Source organism: Lepidothrix coronata, unplaced genomic scaffold, assembly GCF_001604755.1.
Source record: "Lepidothrix coronata isolate B3197 unplaced genomic scaffold, Lepidothrix_coronata-1.0 Scaffold17, whole genome shotgun sequence".
Taxonomy (NCBI): domain Eukaryota; kingdom Metazoa; phylum Chordata; class Aves; order Passeriformes; family Pipridae; genus Lepidothrix; species Lepidothrix coronata.
The window spans coordinates 4217671-4230222 of NW_016690197.1; the positions used below are offsets into that span (position 1 = coordinate 4217671).

Genomic DNA, 12552 nt, shown 5'->3' on the forward strand with positions numbered 1-12552 from the left:
CAAGGCTTCTTCTCCGACTTTGTGGCTGGCTCCAGTGCTGTTTGTGATGACAGCTGTTGCACTGGTGCAGAACCAGCCATCTGGTGACCGACTTGTCCTCTTGGACACTATTTTCCTCCAGCTGTCAGGAATTTACTGTTGGACTGGAAATAATTTGGTATGTAAATACATACTTCGTGATATCCAAGTTATTACTTTCATGGGCAATTCAGTGGTCCCATCACAATTCCCTTATCTGAGTGCAACCACAGCCACCTCTCTTCCCTCAGTATGGGGAGGGGGTGGGTATGATCACTCAAGCCCAATAAACTTTTCAATAGTTCCAGGCCCACAAGTATGCTCTTTTGGCCCTTTAGATTTAATAAACCCTCTCCAGCATGCCCATGCTTGTGTACTCCGGCAATGGCAATACAGTTCACCCCAGACTGCTCCTTTTCTGAACTCTAAAGAGATTTTCACTATTTGCCTCATGCTGTTATCAGTCATTCCTGGCTGGCCTGTCCCAGAGGCATGCTGCTGACAGTGGCTGCTTACTGCCTCTGAGCATCATGCCTCTGATCTGCAGCCTACCTTACCACTGCCTCCCGGATCCATAGTGACAGCCAAGGGCCTTGTTAATGTCCCTCTTCCCCCAGGCAGACAGAAAAACAGAGGGTCTGCTGCTCAAGAATGCATGTTGCATTTAATCTTTTTTCCCCGGTGCATAATTTCTTTTATTGGACTAAAAATTTACAAATTTGTGATAGCATGTGTTTTCTAGCTATGGCTCCTTAAGACGGTTAACCTAACAATTATCCTGCCAGCTATAGTTGTAGAATCTTTTTCTATTCACATCTCTAATCTGACATTTAATCATCTTATTTGCTCCATTAAGACTTGATGTAAGTAAGTCCAGAAAATTATTTTTAGGTGTTTTCTCACATTGGGATTCTAATGTGATTCTTTATCCATCAGTGGTACAATCAAGCTATTCCATTCTACAGCAGAAAAAAATTCAATCTTCTAAATACAAACATAAGCAGGCACATTATTCCATTCTGCTTCATAGTGGAAGCAATTTTCTTCAAGATATCCTGGTGATGTTTTCTCTGATACCTAGCACTTCATAAAGGTGAGCTTTTTGTTTTGAGGGGTTTAGATTTTAACTGACTTTTGGGGAATGCAGAGTTCATTCAGTACATATAGAGCAGGACAGCAATAATTCACAATCAAAAGTTAATTTGCAGGTCAGGAATTGCTATATAAATTTAAATTTATTTCAACTTCATTCCCCTGAGGCAATAGCTTTATTCACCACCACCAAATGTTTTCCTGGTGGAGCTGCAGAAAATTATTTCCACCCTGCAACTACTAGGAGAAAATTAAAGAAAGATGCACAAAAGTGAAGAATGTAAGAATGCCATTGTGGATGCTTGCATTTCAAGAAAAAAAGGACAACAAAAATTGAACTATTAAACTCTCCATTTAATGTAAAAAAGCATACCTTTCCCCACAGGAGTATAGCAGGATTTACTGTGGTTTTACAAGCTCCATTTCACCTCTTTCTAAGGAGAGGAATTAATTTTTCAGCCAAATAGCCTGTTCCCTTCTCCACACCCTCTCCAAACGCATGGCTGAGTTCTCAGCAGCAGCACAGAGCTCCTGCAGCCTCCTCAGTCACTGGTATAATTCAGGCAATCCCCAAAGCTAATACAGAGCATGCTGCAGCCCAACCCTGCTGCACCCCTCTTGTGCCAGTGTCCGCTGCTTCTACCACACAGAGCTGATAATTGTCCAGCCTGTGCCAAGGAAGTTCAGCCTTGATGGACTCACAGCTCTTTGACTAATGCCCTGCACTTTTAGCATGGTGTAAGAAAGGCTCCAAGGGTGTAAGATTATCACTTTTAAGTTCTCCACAATTAGTAAGAGACAGATAGCAGCAGAACAAGAACGCTTGCTACTCAGGGTGATTGAAGGGTTCTTTTTTGCCTCACAAGAAACCCATGAAGAGAAAATGGCAAATGGAGATAAGCTGGGACTTCATGCAGAAGTTGGGTTGAAGTGTTTTTGAGGCACAGACCGTGCAAGCACACTGTCAGTTTCGAAGCCTCACCAGAAATGTAGTCTGGGCTCTGCACGGCTCTGTTCCTTCCAGCTGGCCCTTGGCAACCTGCTTTCCTGCCTTTGTAACCCCTCTCTCCCCAGCCTCTGTGTCGTAACACACTGGTAACAATAACATTTCTGAAATCAAAATGTTTTGCAGGCCAAAAAGCTGAGCTCAATCAACGCAGGGGGAAAGCAAACCACGGAGAGCTATTGTTTCTGAAAACCATCCAAAAACTCTTGGCGCTTCAAGGCATTCCCAATGTCCTTTGCACTATTTCCAGGAAAAATGATTCCCAAGGCCTTGCATATTAAAAAAGAAATCTGGCTTATATCAATAAACATGATAACTGCTGTATTTTTTCTCTTTAATCAGAACACAGCTAGCATGTAGAAGCAGTCAGAGCTGAGTCAAATAGCCTGTTTTAAGTGTAGCATTTCAAAACTCTTATTCTTTGTTGAGGAGTGTAAATTAACTCCTGGGACTCCTGAACCTGGACTTTGACTACATTTATGTCATGCAAATTCTTGAAGAAAATTTGTGGGCTGATGTTGGTGGAGTAAGTGGTAGATAAGGCAGAAAGGCAGTTTTTCTGACCAAATAAAACTTATTTAACTCACTGTGCTGTGATAAAAGCAGTACCTGCACCAGTGCTTGGTCTGCAAGCCTAGAAACTGGATTGCTGGTTCTGATCTCAAATCCCAACATGCTGACATCCAACAAGTCATTCAAAGCTCATTGGGGTTGCAGAAGGAGGTTAAAGGATTTGGAGGAGATAAGAAGTCCGTCTACATTCCTGACACAGGAAATCCAATTTCAATTCAAATGTAAATGAAGTTAGACTCCACATATCTGGTCCAGAACAGTATCACGGTTAAAAACATTCAGTCAGAAACAAACCATTGGCAATCACCAGAGAATCACTGCTATATATTGTTTTAGTATTGTTATTGCGCAACACCAGCTGTGCGATATAATAAGAGTATTGCATTTATAATCCAATACAGTCAAGCAAGAACTTACAGACATCCCTTATTCAGGATAATAAAATACATTGTCTCATTTTAGCTATTCAGAGAGCTGAGAAACCCTTCTACTCACTAGTTTATAGCTGTTCTTGCAGTGTTACATAGCAAAAAAAAAAAAGCTTTAAATGTCCCTGTTCCTATCCACAGGGTCTCAGGTAAGTGGCTTGATGAAGAACTTATAAATGAAATCTTAGATGATCAGGGGTAATTAAGGAAAAGGAAATAAAGGATAGAAAAGGAAATAAAGTATAGTCTTTAGGATTAGCAAACGTGTTAAGAGATAAGGGGCTCAAACTGTATAAGCTATATTTACCCACCGCTTGCTCCAAGAATCCTATTCTGAAGATATAAGCAAGAGTCTAGTATCCCTATAAAAACAGTGAGAAGCTTATGACTAGTTTTCAGATTTCACACCACATGCTGTCTCTACCACAGTCTCATAGAACAGCCACTTCATGGGAAGGCACTGTGTGATGAAACAGTCTTTGGGGTACATTTCATGAAAACAGATAAATTACGGGTTAGGGAATTTTGTTTTGGGAGTTTTTTCCAAGCAAATGGTGCACTTTATGAAATTCTATCTCATGTCTCTGTCACCTCTCTACCTATTACACTTTCCAATATTTCCAGATTTCCAAAAATAAAATTAACTTTATTGCAATATTCAACATGGGTATTTTATTTTCAGAGTGACTGTGAAGCCTTTTACATGCCATGGAAAATGAAAGAACAAAGATCTACTAACAAAAAAACAGTTTAATTTCCTCCAACCATGTGAATTCACAAATATTATTAAAAATACATAATCAATCCATTAGTCAGGGTCAGGGCAAAGGATTATGTCACGAGGTTAGATTTTGTTTTGTTTTAGTTTGAGTTGGGGTTTTTTGATTAACAGCTTTGCAGCTGCTCTACTTCAAAAATTTTGGCCTCAAAAACAAGTATTGGGAAAACTCCATTTATCTATGAAGTATCTGTGCATGGACAAGACAGGTTTCTTGATATAGCAGCTAATCCCAACACTGGCAATCCCTGTTGGTATTGCTGGGTAATGGAATTCCCATGCTTGAGGTGTTAAAGCCTTTGGGACATCTCAGTTACTCTGAAGCTAAGAGAATAAACTCTTTTCTGTTATTGCTTTTATAAATAAAGTCCCTAATTCAGTATTTTCATAATTTGTCTACAACAAAGTTAATACCACCTTTATGAAGAATGACATTAAGTTGTGAGGCCGCTCTGAACCAATGTAGAGCTGAAGGGCTGAAAAAAACACTCCAGCCCTTCAGGAAAGAAATATGGTAGCTTTTTAATGACTAGGAGAAAGCTCAGTTAAGCGTAAAAGTAGATTTCACATGCATAATAAAGAGTAACAGTGACAAAACCTTGGATTTAATCTCATTTCCCTCCCTCCACTGCAGAGACCCCTGGAAAAGCCGGACGGGCTGGATGTTTCAGATCAGAGCAAAGAGCATCCTCAGCATCTGTGTGAGAAGTGCAAAGTTTTGGGCTACTACTGCCGCCGTGTGCAATAAACCTTCCAAGTGGCCTCTTCCCATCCCCATCATCCTTAAAGATTCTCTGGCAGCATGCGATCCACAGCAACACAACAAATCAAGATAAAAGCTAAAATAATTGCCAATATTGCCTATCTAATAATATGCCTTACTATTAATAGAATGTAACATTTCTCCTGTGCATGCGCACACGTGCAACAGGTATTTACGGGACTATGATTTGTATACATATATATGTAAATGTATATATATATATGTACACACACATATATAAAATGTTATTGATGGTGTTCACAACAGAACTACAGTTACAGGTTCTGCTGATTGTTTACACAGACCCTCTATCACAGCCAGGTGAAATGAAGTACTATTCAAAAGGCAAGGTATAATATTCACAAGGAATATATGTTTTACATACGGCTTTTGCAGAGGTTCAATAACTGTGGGGCCACTAATTCCAAGCACTCGCCCACAACATCAACATTGTTCTTATTATATGACAAGACAAAGGAAGATGAAACAAGCCACAGCATAAAAGGAGAATTATTGTTTTCCCAGTTTTAGAAAGTCTTAGAATTTTGTGCTGCTGTTTTCTTGGACTTTTTCTAGTTGTTACCATCTCTTGGGCAAGGCTTAGGCAAAATCATTTTTGCAGAACATGGCAAAAAAAGTGAATAATTGTTTGAGGGTGTGAGTTTGGTAGAAAGGGAATACCATAATGGGACCCAGAGCATTGGGAAGGATTCCAAGAGGTTTTTGGAGGAGAAGAAATTGGCTTGCTTGTGCAACAGATCCTTCTCTTGTCATATAATCCCACTGAAATGGTCCCTGTGTGTGCATGGCTTGTTCATTAGGCCACAAACAGACTAAATTTTCTATGAACAAGGGGATAAGAATACTTAAAACTGTCTCTAAAACCCTTAATTGAAAGATTAGCCAAACTTACTATTTATAGTAGTTTTAAAGCCACTTTTTGGAAATATTTTTTCCTGTTTACTACCATAGAAATTTGTTATAATACGAGACTTCTTAGCCATAGGGGTGTTTTGAGGCACGGAAAAACTGTATAACCCTCCCTCTTTCTGTCTTCCTGAAGCACCTACACAGCTGAGGAGAAATGTAGGAGTTATATTTTGTTGTCCCATTTCGGGTAGAACCTTGTGCAGGGGCATTCTGCTGCAAAGAAGGATCTCATCAGGGTTTGGCAAATATGAACTGAAAGTACCTCGAGACAGTATCCTCTTTGTATGTCTACATAAGAGTACATTGGCAGAAGGACACAACAAGCAATTCACTTGTAGCATTCACTAAAAAATTACAGGGATAGTGTGTGTTTGAGATTGGGGGTTCTTTTACATCAACAACTTCTATTTTTATGAAGTTTCCTTTAGAGAGATTGATTTGTGTGAATGATACTTAAATACTTTAAATCCTAGACAACTTGATGTGAACTAAATTTGTTCTGAGGACTAATTCCATAATGCAAAGACAGAGGGGAGTTTATGCCAAGTGATAGCAGGATGTTACCTGTATGTCCAGTCAAGCTCTTATAAAGCAAGTTGAAAACTTACTGCAAACATTCATATAGGAAATGGGAAGCTCTTTACAAATTTTCTCTGGGGTGAAACTCTGGCCATTTCCCTGCTTTGCTATAAGCAGGGCAGAATTGCATCTGCTTATTGTGGTGGGAGTGGCACATGCATATCTTGCAAATTCATAATTAATGGGTAGGCCAGGCAACACAGCCTACTGATCATAACATGGAGCAATGGATGAGCATTCTGACCCCCGGCTTCTGACCACAGCTTCTCCCATTTGCTCCCTGATTTTGGGCAAGTCACAAGATCTTTCTGGACCTCAGTTTCCCCAGCTGCAAAATGGGGATAATAATACTTTAGTATACCTACCTCACAGGAGAGTTGTGAGGTTTACTTAATATCTCTAAGTATTTTGGCATCACTGGATGAATAGTGCTATGTAATGCTAAAATAGTATTAACTAAATTAATTACTTGGAAACTACTTTTGCCCAGTTGGCAATTCTGTCAACTAAAATAGCTGCAAATTATATTATTGAAAGTAACACTAATAAACAGTTTAGTTGCTTCAGTGAAGACATGCAGTTTTAGCATTTTCAAATGCAAACACATTCTTTTGCACAGATTCACAAATTACCTTAGAGACAAATTCTCTCAACAAAGATACTAATCTGTCTATACAAATAAGAATAAGAAAATACACAAGCAAATCTAGGGGTGGATTTTCTAAGCTTGACCTCTAGGATTAATCTCAATAGTTTGTTTCAAGCATGAGTAATTTTGAAAGAGAAGCATTCTAAACCAGATCTATTTTTCCTCTTGAGCACTTAATAGTACATGAACAAAAAAAAAAAAAAATCATCTTGATGATTCACATCCAGCTAAAGGACGTGTAGAGAAACCCCCTTAGATGAAGATAAGGGAAAATGTTATTTTTTTTTCTCCTTGAAACTAAGATGTTGCTATCAAATGTTTTGTTCTGTATTGAAATAGTTTCCATGTTATGATAACCACTAGATCAGTAAAATAGCACAACCCTTGATATAGCTGTATCAACGTATCGCACACAACCAGGTTTGACAAAAAGCTGACTAAAGATACCATTATAAGCAAGTGCTGGTATTTTCATGACAGTGCCCTGCTAAAAATTTTTTATCCACATTCAACACTGCAAGGCAATGCCTTAAGCTTATGGATTTTTAGATTCTACTAAAAATACACGTGATCTACTTTAACACAATTAATGCCTATAGGTGTAGCATAATAACTCTTAAGAGCATAGTTACAAGAGTTCAGTATTTATATCACTGATACGTTCTTAGTCAGAAGACATATAAAGTATTTAAGTAATACTTAGCATATTTCTAATAAAGAGGAGAACAGACTTTCCCCTGCACTAACGTTGGGGAAAAGTAAATAAGGAACACAGTGTGAGGAAGAGCAAAAGCAACACTGCCGTAGTTTGTACTGCCTAAGTCGGAGACCACGGATCCCTCCTGGAGCGGGATGCAGATGTGATCAGGCCTTGGGCACCTCCCTGCATTGGGCTGAAACCTCTCTCCCTGACAAGCTGGTGCCTGGGAAAGGCAGGAGCACCAAGCTTATGCGAGGGGAGCGTTCCTCTGTCCCTCCCTGCATGAGGTTTGTTCATAGGACTGCAGCACCGGGCCCGGGGCATTTGCTCCACACTCAAGTCTGTGTAGTTTGTGAGTTGCGGGAAAAATACATCTGCATAAGTCATGTATAACAGCTTATGACCTATTGGCTTTTAGCTAATGGCACAGAAGGGACATTTCTGAATTTTCTGAATTTCAAAGGGAAAAAAAATTCGTTACAAAAATGTAGATCTCTTCTATTCCCTCCCCCATTTCAAAGGTAATTCACCTATAGATGTAACTAACTTTCCAAAACTTAAAAATTCAGATTTTTGACAGGAAAAAAAAAAGGAGTTGATTTCTCTTAAGTTTTTGTGAATGCTTCCTGATGTTCTCTTTAACTAGCTCTACATTTAGAACATCAGCTAGCAATCCTTGAAGGCATTTGTAGACAGTCTTAGCAGAGGTGAAGCAAGCATCAGTAAAGAATTTTAAACCAAAACAGGCCTCCCTAAATTGCATATTCTTTAGGGATGTACCTGAGAGCAATCTGGCTCTATGCATTTATTTGGCAAACTGGATTTTTAACCTCAGATGCTTGCTGTTGACAGCCTACCAATCCATCCAGCATGCACTTTTTTTTTTTAATTTCACCCCTTTTTAGAGATTTTTTTTCAACTTTCATTTATTTCTTAAAAAAAAAAAAAGAAAAAAGAGACAAAGAAACAAAATAACAATTTGTTTCATGAGGTGGTCAGAACATTTCACGTTGAATTGTCCTTGACATTGGCACTGCTCTAGAGAAAAGTACCAGTAATTTGAAATGTGTGTTGTAGGTTAGCTGCTTTAACTTGATGAGGCTCCAATGAAGTTGTTACAAATACTTCATTTAATGGTCATAAAGAAAAATCCCTGTAGTTTAAAGGATAGGCCCATTTTAGCCAGTTTGTACTGCTGCTACCACAGACAGCCACACAATGATGCCACACAAGCAAAGTTTGAGGCCTTTTTGTCTCAAAGTTGCTTTTTGATTTCAGATAAATACACAAGAGTATATATTATTTCTGAAAATAGGTGTATTTTGAAGTTCCCCATTATATGGGACTTAGTTTTTAAACTAAAAATGTGAAGTTACGTGTGTCTGAGAGAAGCCTTATACCTAGAAGTATTACCTACGTTTTACCTTTTTGTATAACGTGAAATTTAGATTATACATGGGTTACATACTGTGACACTCTAGTTTGGTTTTTTTAAAAAAAAAAACCTACTTAAAAGATCAAAAGTTAACAGCTTCTGGAAATGTCAGACTTCCTAGATTAGTGCTCTTTGTCCTGAAGTCACACAGAAGATTTTTTTTTTCCTAGTATGGATCCTGAGAGTTGTCTACTGAACAGTATGAAATAAATCATCAACACGTGTTTTTCAAGTTAAGTAGATTGACATATATTTTCCACTTGCCTTTGCCAACATATTTTAAAATGAGATGGAACTATCCCCATACAAAAATCATTCTTTCAGATATCACTCCACTCCCGACTGGGCTTCAACCCGTATCTCTTTCCTATCTGCAAAACCAGTGCTGTCCATTCAGTTTGTTGTATCACTCAAGTGCTCAGAGGGCTGTTTGAGATCTTAGATATAGGGATGATGGATTGTGTTTCTAGGATGAATTTCAAAGGGACAATCGTGTGCAGTTACTAGCTATAGATGATTGATATAAATGTTTACCCCTGTATGAAGTATTTTACAGTTTTACTTGCAGATGTGTATTTATCTTGAGTTATACTTGACATAGAATTTCTTTCAATTTTTTTTTTTTAATCCTATGTGTGTATTTTGGAAACCTTTTTAGATGTTAAAATTTTTGAATGGTTACAAATATTTCTTATAATACTGAATTGTTATCTTATCTGGAAACTCTTTGCAGTAACTTTTTTGTATATATTTGAGGGCCTTTTTAAAAAAGTATTGTTTGTTTTTTGGGCAAAGTTTTTAAAATTTGGAAGCTTTCAGAAGGGCCTTTCTCTCAACTAGGATACTAACAGAGGTAAGAGTTTTCTTAAATATTTTGCAGTATTTTGCAGAACTAAGGATGTATCCTCAAGAAAATATTTATGGAAATAATTTACTTTTTTTTTTTACAATGCTTTTGTCTGTATAAAGTATGCAACAGAACTACATTAAGAAGGAAATATTGTCTACATAAAATATTATATGAAAGTTGGTACATAATTCTGACAAAAAAAACCTTGCAATTCTTTAAGCCATATTGTTTTTGTTATCCTTGGATGAAAATATCAGTATTAAGTAACCAGTATATTATTCAAGTGCTTAGACTTATATGAAAATGCTTATACAGTTTATTTATGTATTTGGGGAAGGATTGCTAGAAGAGCTATCACTAGACATGTAGCAAGTGAGGAGCAAATAACAGTAAACTGTCACTTTATGGCCTTGTGAGAGACACAAAAAACACTGAAAGCACCGTAGAGACACAGCTTTCAGAAACTCCGAAGCACAAGTGTTGGGTTTCAAATGGTGGTTCTTTCCTTTCCCATAACCAGAGGGGAAGAAAGTTGGTTGGGACACTGTTTAACTTGACTTTCACAACTCTTTGCAAACTGTGAGCTCAGCTATGCAGTATCGGCTACAGCAATAATATCAATCAAAGGGTATAAGAAGAAAAAGATTGAAGTAGATTATTGTAGGGGTTTATGTTTATTTTAATTAGAACTCATAGCAATATAGAATATGCATGTGCACGTATTCAAAGCATTTTACACTTTACATTTCATGTAGTTTGATTATATTATGAAGGATTGAGTTTTTAGTTTGATATTTTACCATGCTAAAATGGGAGGTCTGCCCAACCCTGTACTGGATTCTTGTTTTCTTTAAAAGGTTATTTAGTACAGCACTCACTGCATTGTCTAATAGTGCTAAAACTAACACTATCTTATGAATTTCTTCAGCTTTAAAAAAATTAACCTAATGATTATTACATTTGTTTAGCTGTACCCACTGACCTTGTCAGATTCAGTTGGCAACTTGTGTAATTTCTTTTTCTGTAACTGTTAATAAACTTGTACAGCTAAAACAAACAAACAAAACCAATGGACAAAGGCCTCAGAGGTACCAGTTCTGCTTCAGCAATCAAGATGACAGCTTGCTCATCTGGTGACTGTGTTGCTAAAGAGACTGTAAAACCTCTGTTGTGGATTGTCCATTAAATGGCATTCCGACATGTGCCTTATTTGCTGGATAGTATACAGCTTTCTTCTAGTATTCTAGCAGTTTAATGCTGTATTAAAAGTACTACAAAAAAATCAGCAAGTGTGGTATGGTTTTCTTGAATGTCCCTTCCTTCGACATTTTAGTACCAGCTGCACTGGGTTCCTGGTTATGGACTGGCAGCCACAGCCTGGTGCTCGCAGTGCAAACCTGCCCCGGCATAACCATGACCCAGACCGTGGGGAGAGGAGTTTCTCCACTGCAGGGAGTCCCTGTGCTGCAACAAGCCTGGTCCCATCCAGGGTGAGGGCTCTTCACTGCCAGTGGGACAACTTGGGTTAATGGTGCCAGCTCTTAGTTTTTAGCAGCCTGGTGTTGTCTAGCGTTATTCTTAAGGAAAAACCTTCTACAATCAAAGTACACCTGTAGCCTTTAGTTGGATAGGAAGTTTAGGTGCCAGAAAGTTGCTATAATGAAAAATAACATTCATCATTCTTGGTGAACAGCACAAGTTGGCAAGAACTAGACCTATTGAATGCTTGTTGCTTATTAGCAATGCTCTTCTCACGTCCCCAGTCAGAGTTCAGTGACCAGCAGTTTTTCTACTGAGACTGCTAATACTGTAGCTCTTGAAAGTTAAAATAAGGGTGTCATGAAATTAACTTTGGAATTTAGGTATCCTGCCTCTAACATAAGAAATCCCCTTCATTTAAAACAAGCAGAAAATTTTTACTAGACACACCAGCACACAGTTCTTCTATGCCTGATCACGCCTCCAAACACTTCATATTTGCACCTTGAAGGTCATTTACTACATCATTTGTATCACATAGCACACCTGATTTCTGGGAAGGTTTGAGTCCTCATTCAGTCCACATGAGAGAGAGCAAAAACATATCCACATGTTTGTTCATGGGTATGCAATGCTGGGGGAAGAGGTTGGCAAGGAATTGTACAGTTCTGAAGCCTCAAAAACAGTGACTATTTCATCAAATGATCAAAGACATCCCCCAGCTGAGCCCCATGGAAAGGGAAAGACATATTCAGAGCTAGTTGGTAAATTTTTGTTTGAAAAACAAAACATACTGCTGCTCACTATAAAGTTTGTCTCTAGCACTGTTCCCATAGCATACACAAGCCACAAAGCCAAGCTCAGAACTGAAATACATCTTTCCATCAGAAGCCTTGGGGGCTCCCCAGACACCAGGGCCTCAGATTCAGCACTCAACTGAGACAAGAACAAATACTGAGTAGAACAACTGCAAAGTCCTAGCTCCCTATTACCACATTTTCTACAATTCCTCAAAGAAATAACTTTTTCATATTTAAATCAAGAATAGATTAACACAAACAATATGGCTTAACAAAAATGGCCAAACTACTCTTCCCTCATTTTTCAATGCCAAGGGCTTCGCTTTCCTGCTCTGTGTGAATGAGGTCAAGAGACAATGCAACAACCCACTTGTAATAGAAGGGCCAAATAATTCCCACTTAAGAAAAATAATAGGGCTTTCATAACAGGGATTTCACATAACATTAATTCTTTGAAATAAAAAGCTCTTTC

The 12552-nt window shown here is 38.2% G+C and overlaps 1 protein-coding gene across 1 annotated transcript in view; it reads left to right on the top strand.

The window, feature by feature from the left end:
- ZCCHC24 (zinc finger CCHC-type containing 24) overlaps positions 1-11074 on the top strand; it is a 109400-nt gene extending 98326 nt beyond the window's left edge. The window contains exon 4 of the mRNA XM_017807087.1: positions 4530-11074. Within this exon, the coding sequence (XP_017662576.1) occupies positions 4530-4643 (114 nt within the window). The 3' untranslated portion in view covers positions 4644-11074. The remainder of the gene's footprint in view (positions 1-4529) is intronic.
- The last annotated feature ends 1478 nt before the right edge of the window (positions 11075-12552 follow it).